At 40.0% G+C, this 23,872-nt stretch overlaps 1 protein-coding gene across 1 annotated transcript in view; it reads right to left on the bottom strand.

The window, feature by feature from the left end:
* Positions 1 to 20,601, bottom strand: part of mtDNA-helicase (mitochondrial DNA helicase) — a 35,909-nt gene extending 15,308 nt beyond the window's left edge. The window contains exons 1-4 of the mRNA XM_071591095.1: positions 20,425 to 20,601; positions 10,883 to 11,183; positions 10,355 to 10,502; positions 2,193 to 2,349 (exon numbers count right to left, since the gene is read on the bottom strand). Coding sequence (XP_071447196.1) covers positions 2,193 to 2,349; positions 10,355 to 10,502; positions 10,883 to 11,183; positions 20,425 to 20,574 — 756 coding nt within the window. The 5' untranslated portion in view covers positions 20,575 to 20,601. The remainder of the gene's footprint in view (positions 1 to 2,192; positions 2,350 to 10,354; positions 10,503 to 10,882; positions 11,184 to 20,424) is intronic.
* Between the last annotated feature and the right edge of the window lie 3,271 nt (positions 20,602 to 23,872).

Here is a 23,872-nt window from a genome sequence, read left to right as displayed (position 1 = left end):
TAAGCCTATTTAATGAGCTCAAGGGTCTCCGACGTGGATTTCCTGAGTTTAGCGCAAAACTTCTCAGCGTAGGGTTGCTCGATGGTACGCTCCATGATGACACCACAAACAATCACACATCACAAAAATCCACCTCCTGTCTCAACGCATGCCCAGAGGCGACTGAACATAAGTGCACCTGAGTGGTGGGGGACCCCTCTACCGAGCCAACTGGTTGGACCCCCCCCCCCATCCATCGATCTGTTGAGGCTACAGCGAACCAGTCACGATACTTATGGTACGGACCCTGTATGATGCGATAGAATGAGTCAGCTCCAGTCCGTGACCCAGCCAAGGAAACATTACATTTCATAAACTTTAAAATATTTCTCTTTTATAAAACTATTATGGTCATGCCAATTTACCAGCAGTTGGCAGTTGAAGGAATCTGACCAAGTAAACACAGAACAGATTTTTTGTGGCCCAGATGAAAAGATGGTCAAGGGTGAACTCCTCTTAGTCTATGAGAATGAATGCACTCTGTTTTGTCCTCAGAGAAACAAAATCCATTTTTCTGTGACCACATTTGAACTTTGTTCAGCAAGAGCAGCCCTCACAAGATTGGACGATAAGTATAAAACCACCACAAAGTCCACAAACATTGACCAAATTCTAAGCTCGAGGATGAACTCATCAAGATCATTGATTGACATTGCAAACCATGTCACACTTAAAACAGAGCCCAGGGTAACTCCATTCTTCTATGGCAATTAACCATATGACGATTAACCATTATTTCAATTACTTTGCAAAGGGAGGTTGTCAGGAAGATGGTTCTATAGTTATTCAGGTCATTCCTGTTGCTTCCATGCACAAGGCTTGGCACAATTATTGACTCTTGCCAAGATTGCAGAAAACTAGCTTCAACTCAAATTCAGCAATTCTGGCTTCAGGAGATTCTGGTGAAAGTTAAGAAGTTTGTATAATAAGTATTATCGTACTGGCTTCCCATCCAGAGGGCCCGGGTTCAAATCCCTTCGGTGTTGAATATTTTTCAGAGGTATCTCGATCCCTACTCAAGGTGTTTTGTGGAGGGCACTTTGAGTGAATGTTGGATGGGACGTTAAGCTGCGGACCCCTTGGTGCCTTTCATTAAGAGTAGGCTAATGCCAACGCCGGGTTTCTCTCCACCCTTCATCCTTTCCTGTCCATCCCTAATGGCGCAAATGACCTCAGCTATCGGTCGCCTCCCCTAATCACTACTGCTACATAAAAAGTATCGGAATCAATTGTTTCCTGACGTGTGTGTATTATGCTGAATTCAGACTATTGGTTGAGTGTGGCCATGATCGCAGATCGTACACTGCATTCATAAGATGACAGCGCACACCATTATCACTGACAATTTGGCGACACAAAAGATCTGCGCTAAACTCATCTCAAAGGTCATCTTGAGCCCTTGAGGCTGCAAGATTACCAACTACCTGATGAAAAATGGCACTGTGATGATTGCCCAACCCCCTTACAGTCCCCACTTGACACCAGTAGACTATTATTCCTAATCCCAAAAGTGAAATTCTCCCTCCCTCAAAAGACACCCCACCATGGGACCTTAAGGGCCTTCATAGAAACATGCATACCCTTAAGGACCTCTCACTGGTCTCTGCCCACCAGGGAACCTTCGAGTCGTGGAAAAGACGCTGGCAAAAAAGTGTTAATGCTCAAGGGATGTACTTTGAAGAATTTTGAGGCATTGCAGCCATATCTGAAACAAATCTACCGTTGCCAAACTTTTCCCAATACTTTTTATACAAAATATGTATTTTTCCTATACTTAAAGACTATTTAGCCAAGACTGTTGGTGTGTGGGTGTGCGCTGATAAATGTAGGAAGAATGGTGACAAACAAACGCCTCTCGGTGGACAACCTTCATCAGAACCAGATGAGCATCTTCAATTTCAGCAATTGCCCAGCTCACGTTTCAACCAAACCCTCCATCTTCTCCTTCGGGCATTCCAGCACGTCTTCCAGATACTCCTCAACAGAAAACATGAGACCTAACGCCTTACTGCGGCAACTTGCTGCATCCTCTGCAATTCCCAGTGCATGGCGCACACCCAGCACCACAAGAGTGCATAGTGGGCTGCTTGGGCCACACGCTTGATTCCACCAGCCCAGGTCTAAATTGCATGCCGAGAGCGTATCCCACCCACCTTCTCCACATTCTGCATCTCGGCCAGGATGTCCTCCTTGAGTGACTCAAAAGTGGTGATGCTGGGGTGAGCCACCAGACGAGCATCCCTCATGAGCTTGCTCAGCACCACACCACTCGCCATGCCATCCCACGCGCCAGGTTGCCTCTCGGTTGGCCTGCCAGAGGTCCAAAGATAGAGAGGCCTCAGTGGAGGCAAATATCTCCCTCTCACAAATAGCCACCCATGCTCAGAACACTTCCCACATCTGAATCGCATCACAATGAGCCACACTTACTTGCACTCAAACGTTATACCGTCCACTTGTTCAAATGGATGCGCACATGTAATTTTTTATTTTTGGATTTTACTTAGTAATGCTTTAAACCAGTGAAAGATAGTTCAACCCATCTAGTTTACAATCCAATATCCACAACCAATATTCAAGGATAAATCTAAAAGAATTCCTCTAAGCAACTCAGAAATTTTAAATCACTCGAAGAGTTTCATTACAAGGAGAATAACTCTGTTCAATCACATACATGTATTTTTAAAAAAAAAGAATTACCACATAATTAATCCGCACGTAATTTATAGGCCTCAGTGACTTGCAGTCATTGTTTTTCATGTTGCCCAAGTAATTCAGGAATTCATATTCCATGAATTTTGGAATTTTCCGCGAATAATTTCAATTTTCCTTATTCTACCATGCTTGCACACTGTAGTGCTTGTTTTTCAGATGGCCCCTGGGGAGCCATGTCACCCTAATTTCCAAAACCGAATAAACACAATCCTTCAAACATAGATGATTCTGTATTTAAAGTTACCTCAAACAGCTTAGAAGAAGAATGACCGAGGGGGCACATCATTCCCCCTCTTCTGAATTTCCACTTGGTGCCGATAATGTGGAATTTTTCTCCCAAACATCTGTCGGCCTCAATCGGTCTCCACTCTCAATGCATCCCACCGTTGTACACTCTGAGATCTCCTCACTCACAAGTATTCTTTTACTTCTTACTCAATCCAACGCAGGAAAACATAAGGGTACAATATTACGCCACCAAGTTATGCAATAGGTGGTGAATGCACTTGGGATGTGAATTTATATGCACTGGGCTCTGGTTGGAATGTTTTTTAAGGGACCCTCAATCCTGAAAATACAAACTACAGAAATGTGCAAACCAGGGTTGACCTTCTATAGCAAGTTGCACTTCTGATGCAGGCAGCATAACTTATGTCTAGTTTGTTATTACTGGCATGGGAACCCTCCCAATGGCCTACAACCTCGGCATGGTCACTTATAATCACACTACATGGTCATGTATAGTCACATAATTAACTTTCAACCAGATAACATTTTCCGTGTAGTCTCCTCATTTTTGAGTCCATGATTAATATAATAAACTAAACCAAGGAACCAGCACTAGGCCATAAAAAGTAATTGACATGTTACATTTAATGGGTTAATGTGTACATGCTCAATTGCCTCACTTGTCATGTTAATGACACAAATTGGTGGCCATGAAACATTAACATTGATTCGATGATCAAGAAGATGCAAGTTGAAACAACTGATTTACTCGCAAGATAAAATGGGCTGATGCAAGTGGAAGCAAGCTGATCCTTCAGCAAGTTGAAAGAGGTCAAGCAACTGCAAGTTGAAACTACAAGTGCTGTTCAAGGCCAAATAATTCGATTCCACGGGTTACAACCAAAGAGAACAGCCATAGCCAGACAGGTTCACATGATGAGTTTAAGCATGTTGGAAGCAGACAAAAACATGTAAGTTGGATTAAACTCATTTGATTGGAACTTAGCAAAGGGTGGAGCTATTTCAGAGACTATTAATAAACAGGAAAATATAGAATGTAGTTCCCAGGGTTACTTCGTGAAAGTTATCCATGACTCCCAAAAATACTTTATATTTCCACATAAAATATTCATTTAGAATCATTAGGTGCACATGCAGGGATTGCATTTAATATATTCCCTTGGTGGATGGGGTGGGGTGGGGGGGGTTGCAGACGGTGATGCTTATTGTCGGGTGCTAGGAAGGGGGGGAGGAAACAGTGAGATTGGGGGGTGGAAAGGTCGACGATGGAGTGTTGGGGGGAGGAGGAACCACGGTGTTTCAGCATGCAGGCGCTCCATTGCGTGGAGTGACCATTGGAAGCATCAGACATTGAGAAGGTAAACAACAAGTCTTTACATGTTTCAACATAAGAGTTCAAACAATCCATTATTTCTAATTGCTTGAGGGCGATGAGCCAAGGTCCTTTCTTGTCCGCAAGAGGAACTTTGGGAATGAAGTGGCACTCGTGTGCTTGGAGTCGAGTTGGACTTGTGGTTCCCGAGAAGGACCCTATGCCCCTCGCTCCACCCTTCCCTTCAACTTTCTTCCTGTTTGACCCTCGTACACTGCTGAGGGCTTACACTTGAGTTTGTAACCTCCACTAGCTTCAGAAAACGGAATTTCGTCTTTACTATTGGAGAGAACGCTTTTGTGGTAAAAGGGTGGTTTTAATTTCATGTTTGGCTGGGGATTTTGCCATGCACAGTGATAGGGGTCCTGAGTATGCAAATCTATACCATTTCGCTAAGTTCTCTAAATATGTTGCTGTTGCCGATTTTTCCAACTTCTCGTGATTTGCTTATTCATCACTGTATTTGCTGTTAACTAAGATTTGCTTTACGTTTTCAGTTATTTTTGGATGTGTAATTATGGCATCGGAATGCTTACTCAGCAGTGGATCATTGGGAGGAAGGATGTGGAAAATGGTGCCTGGATGTAGAGTGAGTTATCTGGTCTGTGTTAGCTTCTTTTTGAAAGATTGAAACCTCGAGCATCTTCTGGTCTTCCAGATGGTTGTGTCACGAAGGTTAACTGATGCATTACCTTCTTTTTCCACAGTGAAATCAATCGATCTGCCTATGGAATTTGAATATTGTACAAAGTTATGTAGTTGTCTCTACATGTCTGACCACATGAACAAAACATTGTCTAAATACCAGAACCAGGAAAAAATACTTGTTGCAAAGGCTTCCTGGGATGAGAATGGCTCCTCCTTCAGAATGCTCATGATATAGTGGTGGGGATGAGGGTGATACCATTGCCAAACAATCCTCTTGCTCAAAAATTTTTCTGTTTAATTTGAAGTAAATTTGTGAGAGACATGTTTTCTCCTATCACTGATAGTGGAGGAGCCCTCTGAATGAGGATGTCTTCTGCAAGATGAAGGACTTCTCTTCTGGGGACACTTGGGAACAGGTTACAAAATTTTGAAAGAAATGAGGGTACACTTGTGAGGGAGAACTGTTGTTTTCAACTGGTGGGCCAGGTCACTGGAGTTGTTGGCATAATACTTTGGGGAAAACTCGAGCATTGTCTCAAAATATAATTTAATTCCTGGGCTAAAATGTGGTCGGGGCTGACACATTTGAAACCATGGCATGGACTGGAATAATGGGTTTGTGTAGCTTTTGGAGGTTGGAAAACCGTGGCACTGACGGGATCATTTGAGATAACATAGCAAAAAACTTGTCTCTCAAAGTTTTGGAAAATTTCCAGAATCCAAACCGGACTTGCTGAACAATTCCAGAGAAATGAATACCTTCAAATCAATCAAACATTAAAATTTGAAAAATTAATAACAAACAACAGAATCAAAAAGTTTACCAGTGACCCAGCAATACAGTTTTGAAAGGACTGGAAAGTATTTATTAATACCAGTCAAAGTGTTCACACCCTGGGGAAGCCCCAGTTATCTCAAATGAACCCAACGATGCCACGGTTCATCAGCCTCCCAAAGCTGCATAAACCCAATGCTCCAATTCGTCCCATGGTTTCAACTGTTTCAGCCCCCAACCAAATTTGCACAATGAGTATATTGCTGCCAAAACTGCCAACTGTCTCCTTCCTGCCAAATACACATTTCTAAGATTGCCTATGAATGAAGACAAGCAATCAGGAGAATTTTCAAAGTCATTATTGATCTCATTTGTAAAATCAATGATTGTACTCACAGTGTAGCCACACAAAGTATCAAAATTGGGCATCTGAAAGAGGAAGTGCATCCTGCAAAATGTAGGTGCACAGAATATCCTGAAACATGGGCATTTTGCTGATATTAGTGCTGAGAACACTTCTGAGATTTCAAACTAATCTTACTGTGAAATAGTAAGACTGGTTGACCCCACAAATACAACCCAAACCTCTCCAACTGCTCCAAAACATCAGTCATCGTCATCCCATTCCGAAGCTCTTGCTTCCACACCACTGCCCCTAAATCTTCCTCCCTCTGCATTGATGGAAACTACTGCCAACCTGAGGATAAACCAGTCTCCAAAGGCAACAACAACAATTTCAGGCGCTTCGCAGCAGTGCAGCAACAAATTATGGAGATGGATTCAGCATCTACTACGGGAAGAAACCTTATCGTAAGTTACACAAATTAGGAACTCTTGCAATAGATTCTGGCTACACACTCATAATAACTAAAAGTAAGGCCTATCTCCACGTACGGAGACTGCATCCCGAACCCTCATCAGTTTCTGTCAAGGATTATCTTGTTTCAAAATTCAATCGTGTAATCGAGGTGGAATCCCTCAATGCCAGAGGCACTTACGCATCATTCAAAATCACAGCCAACAATTCACCAAGTGATGAGCTTCTCAATACAAGTGCTCTGATATGGCCACAAAATGCAGCTAGAGACCGATTTAGATTTATCAGAAATAAGATCATATACATCAAACTCAAGTTGATTTGAAAATAGACTTGGATGGAGCAGTAAGTTCAGTGCCTCTCGCTGGTACACCTCCCTAACACATCTGGAAAAGGAGTTCAATCTTCAAGGGATAACGTGCTAACAATTTTACAGCTAAATATCCAGTGTATTAAAAATAAGATATTGGAATTACAAGTATGTATCACTGAAAACAACCCAAGTGTTAAGCGTTTATGTGAAAATTGCATGTAAAAAAATGAAGTGAGGGTTATTATTTATCCCTGGCAATGACCTCTCCTGAGTCTTAAGCCGTTAAGAATAATGAAACGGTGGTCTATTAATCCTCACAAATCAGTCAACAGTAATGAACAATGTAGATTTCACATATGATGACTTGATTGAAGAGAAAGTATTTGAATACTGCATGGTGCGAGGGAAAAATGATCAACCTGTCATTTTTACAGCATCAGTGTATAGATGTCCTTCTGAAAAATTTGACGTTTCCCTGAAAAAATTGAAGTATCCCATACAGAATGTTTAATTCTTCCCATAATCCATGTGTCTTAATGGCAGGTTACTTTAATTGCAACTTTTTGTCAACCTCAAGGGCAAGAAGTGAATTTATGTCCATACTAATTTGTTATGATGTGTACACAGCAAAGAACATACCCAATCACATCACAACAAGTTCTCAAACATGAACAGCAAACATGTACACGAATCTTGAAAAAATCACCAGGGATGACAAAGATATTCACCTCTTCCTAATCTGATCACCTTTCACTGTTTGCAACCTTTAAGATAAGCAAATGTAAGAGACCCAACAGACATCTAAAGAGAAAATAATCCCCAGAAAATCACCTTGATTTTGCTACAAGATTGCACAGTGAGCCTAGGGAGAATGTTTATAGATTGGGTATGATGCTAAAACGAAAGCCCAGTCTTCCCAGCAGTTGGTTATGGACAAGATCAAGGAGAATGTAATGAGGCAGCTGATGACTATTCCGATAAAAACGAATTTGCCTACAATTCAAAGGCAGAGCTACATAATTAGAATAGAACAGATCAGTGGCTTATAAAACAGAGTAAATGCACTTGAGCAAACCTTTATGATTGGTAAGGTGAAAATTTTTGGTCTTTATGAAACACTAACATTTCTCCAATTTCTGTGGTGGAAAAGATTGTTAAATAAATTGGCATAGAAGACTACAGTGAAAACATAGCCAATTATGCCTTTTTAATTAAAAGCAACTCAACTGATAAGAAGACAAAACAATTGCTTCCCTTCAAAAATAAAAATGGAAAAGATAAATGGGTTGCCAAAAGGAAAATAATAGATAACAAAGATAGGAAATATTTTGACAAAATATTTATTAATGAGGCACTAACTGGATATTGTTCAAACTTGCTATGGAAAGCAAAGGAAAAGGGATACAAATAAATATGAGTAAAATTTTTAAAAATATCAGCAAAATGGTGTGAAAATTGCAAGACTATCAGGATAAGGTCAGAGGAGGATCTTCGACAGTTATAAGAGATTATTTTGCAAAAACATAACTATTAATGGATTGGCTATCAACAGTTAAAAATCCAAATATTTGTTGCGCACAAAGATGACATTCCCCTTTTATCCACTCGCACCCAAAGTTTCAAATTCTCAAATGTGCACATAAACATAAGATCCTTGAGAAAAAATTGATGTGAATTCAATATAATTCTTAATAATCAGCAAGTTATATCTCCAGTTTGATAATGAGATTCTCACTGAGATTAATACAAGTGAAACAGAAAATGACCTTTATCAACTGATAGCATAAAAAATTACAAAAATTTTGCAGATAAATTAATGTAAAATATGAAAAAGTGTTCCATGCAAAAATATAAGCTATGTACAAGGTTTACTCAAAGAAAATTATGAACACATTGTTTAGGATCGTGGATCATGTTTGCCTTTCCTTCTATTGCAGAATTAAGTAATCAAGCATGTGAACTTAATTTGCAATATCAAAAAATTCAAAATAATTAGTTTATTATTTATGATGCATATCTAATTCCTATTTACTAGAAAACTGTCCAGAGACTGTTTTATTGCTGACAATTCAAATAAAATTCACTGCTGACACTTCAAGTAAAAATGCATCTGAGCATTACCATTAAATAAACTTGTGGAGCCACTTCCTTTTTCGGGTGATGCCTAAATGGGCAGTGGGGTGATACAACAGTTTCCCCCTGACCTTCATATCACATTCAGCCTACTGCTAGGGACTTAATACTTCTTGGAGGCTTGTGGAAATTCAGAATGGTAAACAAGCAGTGGTTTAATTTCCAATTCGCTGCTTGCAATTGCCCTGCATCCTTTCATTGGCTTGTGGCTGGGCAATGTCATTCATTCTCTTCCACTGTTACATGCACAAATACATGTTCCCTTGGGCATCTTCTTCCCAAAGAGACAAATCTCATCTCAATTAACAAACAACCTGTTGCAGTGGGTAACGCTCAGATTCAATGAGATCCTTGAAGCCAATGATGAAGTCATTCGCTGCCTTGGACTCGAGAGCTTGCCACTCCACATCGCCATCATCGAATACTTCTTTTCATCACATAATCCAGAATTGATTGACCCAATGAGATCACTGTGAACAAGCAGGCATTGTTTTGCTTGCCTTCATCGCCGAAGATGCGGCAAGTCTGTCTGCTTCCCTGCTCTGTTCACGCATTTCATTGGTTTCGTGGCCCACGCTCACACTGATGCCATTAACCAATTCCTCTGGCTGGATCAAGCCACTCTTACACAAGTACCCACAAAATGTGCATCACACTTCAAAACTACTTATTGTCAAACATGGGGATGCACTTTCTTTTCCACACAGACAACTCATTTCATAAATTATTCAAGAGAGCAATGATTTCCTTCACTTAACTTCCGCCACACCCTATTCAACACAATCATGGCTCAGAGGTTTCCTAACTTCAAGACAGAAAGTAGATCAAATTCCAACTCATGAACAATCTGTAAGCACTTTCTAAATTACAATCTTTTCAGCCTTCCCATTAACCCCCAACGTTGCAGGCAATTCACAATTAGTCTGGACACTTGCCTCAACACTGAATTTGGCATTTTATATTTTTTGGGCTCTCCTTCGATGTTTTTCAAAAAGCTTCCCCCTTCCCCAAAAGATGCACAGACTGCCCTGAATCCAGCTCCCCACTGTTTCAGCATCAACTGCATTGGCTCTCCACCAAACTTAACCGCATGCCAAGATCAAGACTCCCTTGGTTTTGGATGATCAGCTTGTTAAGGGCCACTTTGTGTTCCCACCCATGCATGGCACTTGAACGGAAATTGGCACTACTCAGCAAACCAATTGGATCTCAGCCATCCCAAGATACTCAAATAAATTTGAATACCTTGGAGTATATAAATTAATCCTTGGCAACTCAAAGGAGTCGTCTTACCGAATGAAGTAGCATCGCTCCTCTCCCAATTTCCTCGCATGCATTCTTGGGTCATCCCAAAGGCCGTTGACATTCCGTCCAAACCAGAGGGTTATTTTGGAAAAGGATTCCAAGGAAGGCAACAAACCCTGGGGTAAGTATGAACTGCCTATCACAGAGAGAAAATGTACACAAACAATTACTTTACAAAGCATATCAAATGGAGGCCACATATAGCACGGTCTTTGAATCTTAGGCCACGGTTGAAATGATTATGATTACTTTAAGATATGCAATACTACCAGTTATTTCTTTCAGAATGACCAAGTTTCACAGCATGAAGACTAAAATTCATTATAACACATATTTTCAACAGTTGACAGCGCTTTCTTGGATCTCAGTCATTCGTGAATGTTGACGACACTCCAAGAAAAAATGACAAAAGTGAAAGCAAACTTGATAGTCACAATTCTCTGTATTTACTCCTGAAAAATATGCGGTAGGGCAAGGAGGTGAGAGCAAATTGGGGGGAGGGGCAGAGGTTAATACCATATGGCAAGCAGAGGGGCTGCACAGCTGAGATGGAACAAGCGATGGCCAGGGCATCCCTCACGGAGGCCACGAGCACAGCTTCTGGTTTGATGACTCCACCCTTGACCCAGCCAAACATACCCTGGCACCCTGTGATGGGGATCGTCATTTCCCCCTCCCCACCACCATCCGCAGGACAGGCAAGCACCTTGAGGCCCCGCACCGCACCGGATGGATGGGCACGCAGGGGAAAGAGGAGGCTGCTTCCATCGCCACTTACCCAACACCCAAGCTGCCTCAGCCATGAAGATTTCACCCTCTGAGGACCAGGAGACCCAACCAATCAGACCCCCAATGCACACACAGCATAAGAAAAGCAATGCGGGCATCGTGAAGCCAAATGAAAGCCAAGACTGCCAACTCCCAGCATGCTTCCACAGGCTGGAAATGAAGACGATTGGGGGAGAATCACATGTGAACACTCCAATCTCTAGAATTCGCAAAAGCACCAGCACCATGCACAGTTTTGAGTGATGTTCTTCCCATCAGGGTTTTATGGCAGTGAAGCAAAGTTGGCAATGGTGAAGATAACCATAAATTGGCACAACTTTTATTAATCATTGGTTGATTCATTGTAAAATGTGATTTTCAAAGTGTTTTTTTTGGCCACACAGCATCAGCACACTATTTTGTGAAATGAACTCTTCCCATATTAACTGCTTTCATTTAACTGCAGCCAGACTAGGAGGCCTTCTCTGTTCATTGATTTAATTATTGCCCCTGAATTAGCAGATGCGACTGAAACTAGAACGGTTCTCAATGTGAATTTTCAGCATATGGCATCGAGGCCTAAAACCAAACTTTATTATTCAATACTCTGCATATTTCATCCTATCCAATGAATATTGAGGATTCGCAAGTGGTAAAAATAATATGAGATACAGGGAAGGGTAGAAATAATATGAGGGGAGTGAGGAATGAGTCGTGGGATAATGTGGATTGCATGCATTGTCAATGGAAAATTATGGAAAGCGTGGTACTCTGGTTTGGTCATGTCAAGAGAGAATATGTATGAGAACCCAATTCATCATGCGAGAGAAAAAGTCAATTGCCTGAGTGAGGGGGGGAAGATGCAGAAAGTGATGAATGGCATGGAGAGACTCTCTCAGGGGAGGGTGTGGAGTGGAAGTGAATGGATGAGAGGGGCAAGGAGGGGTGAGAGGGAGCAAACCCCTCAAACCATGGTCTTCCTGAGCCACTACTATTCTTGAAATGAACAGCAATGGTACATAAGTAAGTACTGGCATTTTTCTTCCAAATGCATTGGCAATATGATCGATGAGTAATTTTTCATATTCTTATTTATTTGGTTTATTTTTGTGATTAAAACATTTAAGTGGATCCCCAAAAAAATATTAGAATAAAAATCGACATAAACAAAGATGAAAAACTGATGATAACACATATCATTTGTCAAACATATGTAATAAATAAACAATTCAAAACAATTTGCATGCTACCATGATTTTAATTGGCATCTGAAATTCCATTCCAAGTTAATTAAAAATTGGCAATTTTCCATAAAAGATAATTTACTAATGCAACTGGTTTCAATGTAACTAGATTATCATCAGACCTCACAATGATGTAGTTACATTGAAACCAGTCACATTAATGAATATTATTTTGTAGAAAATTGCCAAATTTTAATTAATTATGATATTCCACCATGTCACGCCTGAAATGCCTCTTTTAATCCATTCCAAGTTGCCTAAAGAGTTGGGACTAATTGTCATTGTTGTGTTGCCTACTCTTGCTAACGATTCTTGGCTATGCCAAATGTATGCCTCCGCATGCCAAGGCCGAGGTATACATTGACCCTTGCTGAACTTTAGATCAATATCCATCACTTTAGGGGAAGTTTTTGATGGAACTTGACACTACTGTACTGACCAGGCTATTCTAGAGATGACCTTGCTTAGCAATATTTTCTTCAAATTAAAATTCCAGCCATTTACATCACACTTAGAATAGGAGGAGATATGAATATGTCTCAAAGATGCCTACTACTACCATTTACTGGAAAACCTTTAATAAAAGATAAATGGGGATAAATTAATTGAACTAGTATCAATGAATTTTACATTAATTTCCATTTATTAAAACAATATTGAAATGTTTAAAATCCAATTTGTCATAGACCAACTCTTTTCCCTTTTCATTTGAAAAAATCGAGTGGTATCTTACGCCTTTATCTTAAACATATTGAAAATTGGGAGACATACTTTGTTTGGAGGAAATGTTTCTTTTTTTTTGTTTTTGGCCCACATGCTCAGGAGTCATCCCACCGAGGGAAAAGAGGCCCCTCGCCATGCAGTAACAAACACTTTTTTGGCTCATTTTTCTCTTTTGTGAAATTCCAAAGAAACTGCGGGAGATGCCGCAAAATTTCAGAGTTTAAGAGGACGCCTCGGTAGCTTAAGTGGCTAAAGCACTCGACCGGATATTGAGGGATCTGGGTTGGGATCCCAGTCAAGGCGAATGATTTTTACATTCTGAAATTGTTGCATTGAGATTCTTTTGTGAAATATCATAGGTTTACATTGGGATGCAGAGGAATTATTAAAGGCTTAATTTGAGAACAAAATGGCTGTAACTCAAGTCATTACACTAGCTTACTAAATAAAATTATTTACATTAAATTTTCACCGATGGTACATTAACTTACATCAACGGATATCACTCACAATCATAGCATCTACATGGTCTATCCAATAAATGCGTTAACTGGTGGCCATGACGCGGACTATAGCCCCGCCCCTACACGTCCACTAGCCAGGTACTGTTGCCTCAGACCATATGAGCCGTCAGGGCTGGGCGGTTCGTCGAGTTGTGCGTATGGTGCCAGTTATGCTAGTTTCTGGTGTCCTTGTTTTATAATGTTCATCAGAAATGGAAATTGACAAATTCACGGAGCAATGAATCAACACCAAGTTTTTTGGTGAAGTTTGGTTAAAGTTATCAAGAGATTTCGGAAATGTTGACAGCTGTGTGCGGTGATAGTGCTCTGAGGAAAACATCAATTTTCAAGTGGATTGAGCATTTCCATGATGACCAACAAAGACTGACCAACAAAAACCAGAATGATGCATGAGGCCGGGACAACTTCCGACCACCTGTTTTTGACGACAACATTGATTTATGTGTGGTCCCTTGTCATTACCGATCATTCGATAAACTGTCCGAATGATAGCGGATGAACTGAATTCAGGAAAATCAGCCGTGCACACTATTTAACCGAATATGATGGATGGATCCTTCACCATGACGACAATGCACCAATGCACATTCGGCATTGATTGCTCCCCAGTTTCTGGCAAAAAACTCAATCACCTTGATCCTTGATCATCATCCTTATTCCCCAGATCTCGCCCTCCTGCAACTTTTCCCTATTCCCAAAAATGTGATGAGGGGACATCACTGGGAAGATGTGGACACAATAAATGCAGAAACGACGAGACAACTAAAAAGCCTAACTGCCAAGGACATCCAAGGGTGCGTTAAACAATGGAAAAGAAGATGGAATCAGTGAACATAACAGTATCAGGTTTAACTTTGTGGAACTCCTGCATTATGAGTGTAAAAAGAAACTTTACGTTTCCAGCAAAAGGATTTAATATTTCACGACCATGGTTTCAATGCTGCACATCATCATCAGGTAACGTACATCAACATTTTTTCAACTTATATAGTCTGGATCCAAGTGGGGAGTACGTGAGAGGAGAGTTGACGTACGTTACCTGATGACGCACAGAATCGAAACCATGGTTGTGAAGTATTAAATCTTTATTGTGGAAGAGTTAAGTTTCTTTTTACCCTCATAGAATAAGTGCATAGCAACGAATGGAGAGGACTTTGAAGGAGACAAAATCGATGCAGGCGAAATTCAGCAAAATCAAGTTTTTATGGCTTCAGTTGGTGCATTTATTGGACAGAGTAGTATGTCCTAGGCCAGATTAGAACCTGCATTCATTGCACAACCATTTGGTTACTGAAGAAAAGCTGAACTGATCAAGTATGAATAATATTTTGAAGAGGATTAACTATCCAAATTGAAATATATATAATTGTTTTCATATTACAGTTTTCCAGAAAGAGAAAGGCTAAGTTAAACATCAAAATAAGAGGCCAAATACCAGAATGGGTGGAACAATTTAAGGAAGTGTTATGGACTAACAATGATACCAAATACCTTGTATCATTTGTCAAATTTAGGCCAAATTCATCAACACCAAGAATTTCATGCTGCAGATGACCCAAGCCACAAACGATGACCCATGTTTTCTAAAATAGGTCATAACTGGAGATGAGTCAAGGGTCTTCGGCTATGACCCTGAAACAAAAGCCCAGTCTTCCCAACAGTTGGTTGTGGATGAGAAGTCGTGCAAAGGAGAATTTGACAGGGCGGCTGATGACCATTCTGAATGAATTTTTAGATTCACTTATACTCTTTGAGTTACTTGAATTAGAAAATTATTTCAAATGTTCTTTTATGAAAAATATGTAAACAATGATTCTAACGTCTATTTCTTGAATGTAAGTGAAGAAATTTTTGCAAGAAAAATACTTGATTGGCTTTCCAAATAAGAACGTGCAGATGAAATTGTGATGAAGCACTGAAACTGATCAGAAGCCATTGGGTCATCTTTCATTATTTCAAACTAATAATTGTACATAAAATCCCCATGGCAGTACTGCCAACTTAATTTGGAATGAAAATAATCATTTCTGGATATACAAGGGCTGACCAGAAAGTAACCTACATTTGGGAGTAGTGTGGCGGCGGGTGGGGTTGGAGCCACCATCTTGGTGTCTAAAAGCGTCCCTACACTCAGCACTACGCAGATATCCTGCTGTGCAGACTGAGGTGCTTCTCCTACCTTGCTCACATTGCAAACAGCTAAAATGTGCACTGCAATGGAAAATCCCGCGAGGTGTGAAATGTGATCTGTGATTAGGTTTCTACCGGCAGAAAGCTAAAAAAAGCCAATTGGAATATATTAGCACTTTGCAAAGTGTGTACGGAGATGGAATAACTAGTGCAGGCGGAGTGAGGCAGTGGTGCATTCTCAGTTTAAAAATGGCACCAACATTCACGATGGGGACTGCAGTGGTCGGCCTAGCCTTGACACAGATGAACTGACGGGCCGCCTGTTCTTGGATATCATGGACATTCGTCCATTCACTCTTCAAAAAACGACACCACTGATGCACAACACTGTCACACTCATCACCTAGTCGGTTCACAGCACTAATTTCCCAATGAATGTCAGTAGCTTTGAAGTTTATTGTTATTGAAAACCACATGACCAAACAATTTTATATTCGTCTGGATTTTCAATTGTATTATTCATTTTAACTCACTCCTATAAACAAATGACAAGAGGAATAGCCTCACAAACACAGCAACTTGAGGCCTACTGCCTCCCTGGTGTGTGTGTGTGTGTGCATATGTGGGTGGGTTAATGCAGCAAACATTCGACTCCCCCACTACTTCACTTGCTGTACGCAAATGGAGGTTACTTTCCGGACAGCCCTTGTATGGCTCTTCAAAAAATAAAAACAAGTCAAGTATATAATTAATATCAATTACAAATGTCAATCCAGCCAGAAATGTTTCTTTTTGTGCACTGATTTCTAATGAAATAAATTGCACCTGAGTAGGTTGCTTCGCATGCGGATAAAGGAAAACCATTTGCAAGAATATCATTTGTTAGAAGGGTGAAACTGAGTTTTGCCGACCTTGTTCAGAAGATGCCAGGATCATCGACGGCTGAAGTATTTAAGGGGAGTTGTGCTTGGTTCGCTAAGTTTACCAGAAGAACCGGCGCCCAAGCCATAGTGAGGCATGGTGATGCAGCAAGCTCAGACTTGAGAACTTTGTCAGTGATTTCACGAAGCTTGTACATTCTGAGGGTTACCTGCTGCAACAGGCTTTTAACTGTAATGAGATGAGCCTCTCCTGGAAAAAGATGCCACAGTGAACCTATATTTCTACATGTAGCAGTAGAAGAGAATGCACTTCCTGACCACAAACCAATGAAAGGCCATCTCACACAGTTATTTTGTGCCAATGTAAATGGGAATCTGAAAATCAAACCCCTGCTTGTTTACCATTCAGTAACTTCCCCAGCCTTCAAGAAGTCTGAAGTCCAAAACAGCATGCTAAATGTGATGTGAAGATTTTCGAAATCTGGGCATTGTAACATTCATACGAGGCATCGCCCTAATAAGGCAGCGGCAATGCACGCCATTAATTTATTTACTTATAATTCTGAGTCACATTTTTACAAAAAATTGAATCATCAGCAAAAAAATGCCTCCAAACAGCTTTCTAGTAAAAGGAATTAAATAAATATCATAAATAATAAGCTATTTTGTTCAATCCTTTTTTGTTTTTACAAATCGAGTTCGCATTTCCTGCTGCTTCATTTCAATGTCCAAGAAAAAATAAACATGATCCACCATTTAAAAAAATGTATATACAATTCTCTTTGAATAAATTTTGCGCATGATAAATATTTTTCAAAATGGACTGCATTATTGTCTTAAAAAGAATGCTTTGCTTTATGGCAAAGATTGAGGAACGAATTATGCTCGTGGTACAAGGTTCCACTCTATCCTTAAAATGTGGCACAAATCTCATGCTCAGTGGTTACAAAAGATTATAAATGACAGTGTCCAAAAACACTGTTGACATCCCATTGGTTATCTCCTGGTACTTCCACGACAATGCCATATTCATAAGGCAAAGTATAATTGCATGGATTGACAGTTGATGGCAGGGAGCGAGGTGGGTGACTTGAGAGGCCAGGGGGAGGAGCAGGTGAACGATGTAAAAATGATGGAAGCTCTTGGACTCAGGTCCATAGTCTGTATTTAAACTTGAGCTGCTCTTGGTGAAAGGGACACATTCATTGGAGTTCAAGAGATGGTCGTAGTTGAGGGGAGTTTTTAAAAGGTGCAACATTGTGGGAGATAGGGAGAGATTGGTATCAATTTGGTTTTGGGCAATTCTGAATTGTTCTGGTTGTTTGTGGCCCAAATCCTTCAGATCTGTGGTATCTTGGGCAAAATTTCTTGAAATCAAAGAGGTGTTATGGCTTGGTTTGTGTGGTATATGTGCTAATGCAAGGAATGCACCATTTAATTTGGGGTATACCAGATTTCTCAGGGGTAGGAGTAATATCTTTTAATCAAGAAAGAAGATTTCACTGAAATTGGCTGGAGAAATATTTGTACACACGGTGGTGTTTGAAAACTGAGGGAAAACAATTGGCTAAAGATGAATTACTACTAGGCAATTTAATAAATTCTTACAAGAAGCAGGGAAACTAATAGCAGTCAACCAAGGTGATTTGGAAGTGGAAATCAACAGCCACCTCAAAAGCAAAATTACTTTCTGTGCGACAGCCTCATTCAACGGGAGAGAGTTCATGGAAGAGTCTGCCAGAAGAAGAAGAAGAACTGACGCAAGGACCGGAAGCGGAGAGTGTAGGACACTACACAAGCAGGAAGATGGGGAATGGCGACGAATGACGGGATGTGTAGCAAGCAGAGTGTTGCCCAGTGGCTCTACAAGCAGACCCGAGGGTGTGCACGGTATAGACAATAAAATAGAAGGTAAGGCCTTAAATATCCTCCAGGAAAACTGTAGAAGTATCCTCAACAAATCTAGGGAATTTGAAACTGTAATAGACACGTGTAATCCCAACATCATAATTGGCACAGAATCTTAGCTTAATGATAGCACTACATTGGCAGAAATTTTTCTGTCAAATTACAATGTCTATCGAAGGGATCAAGGTGGGATTGGCGGAGGAGTATTCATTTGTGTTTGTAGCAACATAATAAGCTTTTTAGATTGGCAACAAAGTAACTGTGATATGATGTGTGTAAGGATACGAGAAGCAGAAAGTAGCAAATTGTTAAAAATAATTGCTCTGTATAGAAGTCCAAGCGAAGGTATGCACTTGTTGGAGATCCTTGCTGACTATTGTTCTGAAAAGCCCCAAGATAACATCATCATAGCCAGGGATTTAAACCTTCAAGAAATAGGGTGGAGGGGCAAAACAGCAGGGGGTGGGCAGGTACAAGACCTGGTAAATTGCCTCATTAACGAAGAAGGGTTTACCCAGGTAGTAAATAGCCCACTAGGGAAGAAAATACCCTCCATATTTTTCTAGTTAGACCTCCAAACCCTCCATTAGTATAGATGTCTTACCGGGAATAAGTGATCACGCAGCAGTGTGCGTTTAAATGGACTGGTATAGATCAACAGAGGGAGGTATGGGGGAAGAAAAGAAAATTTGGCAATATACCCAGGATGATGGGGAAGAGTTCCAGGAATTTTTAAGGGGCAAGTTTCCTGGATGGGCAGCTAGTGGAGCGACCATGGAGAAAATATGGGAAACATTCAAAGAAATAATTCTTGAAGGGCAAATGAAGTATGTTCCCATAAAAAATTTGAAACAGAACACGGATCCGGAGTACTACAAAAAAACCATAAAAAAAACTAAAGAGAGCGGTAAGAAAGGCACACAGATTAAAGAATGAAAGTAAAGAAATGTCACACCATTACAGCACCTTGGTCCGGAACCTATATAGGGAAAAGAAGAAGGCAAAGGAAAAATTTCTTATCAATGCAATTTCGAAAGACAATGCAACGAAATTCTATAGATTCATGAGAACGAGGAAAGACAACAGGGAATGCGTGAATATATTAAAAACCAAGGAAAATGGCATTATAACAGACACTGTCGAAATAGCAAATATGTTCAACTCCTGCTTTACGGATATTTTTCGGGGAATAGAAAACAAAGAGGAAAATAAGGCTTGCCTAAATAGCTCAGAAACGACAGAGAACTTCATCAGCATAACAGCACCAAATAGCTCACCGCCCTCAACAAACAGTATTACCGTGGAGGACTCGTATTTTGTGAAAAAAATAAGGAAGATGAGGAAAAATAAGTCAGTGGGACCAAACAATTTTTGATTAAAATGACCAAGAAAGTTTGGGTTCAGTTCCCAGAGAAATGAAAATGAATGGGGAAATACTACTTACATCAGTCACACAAGGAAATCATACATGTCGGCTGAGAAACCAACAAGGATGATGAAATTGCTATCTAAAAACTAAACAGGATATTCATGAAAAAGTCAAATGCACAACAATATTGACAAAAACCACATTTGAGGGAGGAACAATTTTTTAGAAGGTTGGAGAAACATGACCATTCCGTATTTAAAAAATTAATGTCAATTAAAAACTGAACATTTTATAAAGAAATGTGATCATTCATTAATTTCCCAGTGAATCGGTTAATTTAGTTTAAAGCTATCCAGTGCCTCCTAAATTGAATTTTTATAAAAGTAATTTTTCTCCGATAGGTTTTTCTTTAAATACTGTTTAGGAAATGTAATTCCATTGATATCTAAACTTTAAGAACATAATAATTCTGCCTGCACTATACCTGCATCAAATCAAATGGAATGCATACCTCAAGCCCCAGTTCAGTCAGAAGATGCTGCACAAGTGAGAATGTAGGGCATGATGGATCAGACAGGACGGACATGATGCTCACTGCACCAATCAGTTTTTCTTTCACCTTGCTGGGAGTCACAGAATTTCTTACTATCCCAAGATTCATTATTTCATCCAAAGAAAGCTTATAACCTTTCTTTTTAGAAATTAGTAACTGTTCTAATGAACTCCATGGTCCTGATACTTCACAGATAGGACATTCAAAATACCCTGAAAATAAACCATGAATTAAATAGTCCCCAAAATATATATATATATATATATATATATATATATATATATATATATATATATATATATATATGAATATATATATGCATATATGTATATATATATATGAATATATATATATGTATATACTACTTTGATCAAAAAGTTCCCGGAATAACCACCGTGTGCCGCTCCCATCGTTCCGATTTGAGTTCTGTTTTTTTTTTGTTAAATTGGTACATCTGTTGTTGATATTCCCTTTAAATCTTAGTGTCATAACTTGACATTTGCAAAAGTTACGGTCGGTTTTCGGTATGTCCATCAGTGCTTCCTGCGATTTTTCCATTACTTCCTCTCGGCTGCTAAAACGCGTTCCCCGTAATGGTTTTTTAACTCGATTGAACAGAAAGAAGTCACAGGGAGCCAAATCAGGTGAATTCGGTGGCTGTTGGATGGTATTTGTTGCATTTTTCGTCAAAAAATTACGAAAAATGATAGCACTGTGCGACGGTGCGTTATCATGGTGCAAAATCCACGAGTTTTCTGCCCACATTTCTGGTCTCTTTCGGCGAATTGCTTCACGCAAACGTCTCATAACGCCCAAATAATACTCTTTGTTTACTGACTGGCCTTCTGGCAAAAATTCATGATGCACTACACCGTTGTAATCCATGAAAACCGTCAGCATTGCCTTCTTTTTTGACTGAAAACGACGTGGTTTTTTTGGTCTCGGCTCATTTGGTGAACGCCATTCACTTGCCTGATGTCTGGATTGCGTGTCGTACTCATAAACCCACGTCTCGTCTCCAGTAATGATCCTTTTGATGAATGTGGGATCGGATTCAGCCTCGCAAATCATGTCTTTTGCGACGTCAACACGGTCTCTTTTTTGCATGAAATTGAGGTCTTTTGGCACCAACTTTGCTGCTACACGACGGAAACCCAAATCATTAACCACAATGTCTTGGGCGGATCCATAGGCAATGTTCAAGTCCTCCGCTATTTCTCTGATGGTTAATTTGCGGTTATTGACCAACATTTCTTTTACTTTATCAATTTTTTCACCGACTTTCGATGTCGATGGTCTGCCACTGCGTTCATCATCTTCGATTGACTCACGACCACTTCTGAACCGCTCGTGCCACTGGTAAACGACCGTTTTTTTTAGAGAATCGTTGCCGAAACACTTTTCCAATATTTTCATCCAAGAGATTATGTTGAGAAGTAGTTTAAAGTATCCTCTTTCAAATAAAATTTTTTATGTTTGTTAATATTTACTTTTTTGTCTTTATTTCACGAACGGGTACTACTTTCCGGATGACCCTCGTGTGTGTATATATATATATAAATATACACATATATACAAATATATATATATATATATATATATATATATATATATATATATATATAAAAACGGTCGTTTACCAGTGGCACGAGCGGTTCAGAAGTGGTCGTGAGTCAATCGAAGATGATGAACGCAGTGGCAGACCATCGACATCGAAAGTCGGTGAAAAAATTGATAAAGTAAAAGAAATGTTGGTCAATAACCGCAAATTAACCATCAGAGAAATAGCGGAGGACTTGAACATTGCCTATGGATCCGCCCAAGACATTGTGGTTAATGATTTGGGTTTCCGTCGTGTAGCAGCAAAGTTGGTGCCAAAAGACCTCAATTTCATGCAAAAAAGAGACCGTGTTGACGTCGCAAAAGACATGATTTGCGAGGCTGAATCCGATCCCACATTCATCAAAAGGATCATTACTGGAGACGAGACGTGGGTTTATGAGTACGACACGCAATCCAGACATCAGGCAAGTGAATGGCGTTCACCAAATGAGCCGAGACCAAAAAACCACGTCGTTTTCAGTCAAAAAAGAAGGCAATGCTGACGGTTTTCATGGATTACAACGGTGTAGTGCATCATGAATTTTTGCCAGAAGGCCAGACAGTAAACAAAGAGTATTATTTGGGCGTTATGAGACGTTTGCGTGAAGCAATTCGCCGAAAGAGACCAGAAATGTGGGCAGAAAACTCGTGGATTTTGCACCATGATAACGCACCGTCGCACAGTGCTATCATTTTTCGTAATTTTTTGACGAAAAATGCAACAAATACCATCCAACAGCCACCGAATTCACCTGATTTGGCTCCCTGTGACTTCTTTCTGTTCAATCGAGTTAAAAAACCATTACGGGGAACGAGTTTTAGCAGCCGAGAGGAAGTAATGGAAAAATCGCAGGAAGCACTGATGGACATACCGAAAACCGAATATAAAAAATGTTTCGAGGATTGGATCAAGCGCTGGCATAAGTGTGTTGCAGTCGATGGGGATTACTTTGAAGGGGACAAAATAGATTTAGATGAATAAACTTGTATTTTTAATTTTCTGAATAAATTCCGGGAAATTTTTGATCAAGGTAGTATATATATATATATATATATATATATATATATATATATATATATATATATTGGGTCGCGGTAATCCAGTGGGTAGAGCATTGGACTGCTGATCAGAGGGTCCCGGGTTCGATTCCCGGGCAAGGCACTCTGGGCACCTGCAGCTCCACCCAAGCTAAATTGATTTTTCGGGTACCAGGTCTTCCTGGGAAACCATAACCGCCCACCTCTGGGTTGATTACTGTGTTTATGGTTTATATACATATATATATATTATTATATTTGCTCTTCTGGGTAACCGCATTTGAGGAGTGCAAGACGTAGATTGTCAAGGTATTTGTTAAGAGTGGCTTTGGTGTTGTAAATTCGGTGTCCGCGGATAGAGAGAGAGTTAGAAATCGAGCATTTTGTGTGTTGAGGATGACAGCTTGTGAGTGTCCTTTTAAGTGTTAATATTTTATTTGTGTTCTATTGTGCCGTCCCTGTTTATTATTATTATTAGGTAATCTGCTGGTTGAGGTAGGTTTTTGGATGGACACAGCTACTATATAAAACATTTTGTGACTCCTTACAACACAAAATCCAGCATCCTACTCTAAATAAGGTCCCTCTTCATCTCAGAGTACTTTCTTCTTCCCTTCATCCCGTCCAACATCCCTATCCTGTTCCTTCCCATTCCTCGTTTGCCTAACATTCTCCCCTCAATTACAGTCTTCAACATCCCACTGCTGGTCAATACCCCCTTCATCCACTTTTCCTGCCTCCATAGGATATTTCCCAACAAACCCCT

Source organism: Hetaerina americana, unplaced genomic scaffold (genome assembly GCF_022747635.1).
Source record: "Hetaerina americana unplaced genomic scaffold, ioHetAmer1.1.p SCAF_41, whole genome shotgun sequence".
NCBI lineage: Eukaryota > Metazoa > Arthropoda > Insecta > Odonata > Calopterygidae > Hetaerina > Hetaerina americana.
Note: the sequence above shows the minus strand (reverse complement) of the source record. Positions and strands in the feature narration are given on the sequence as shown.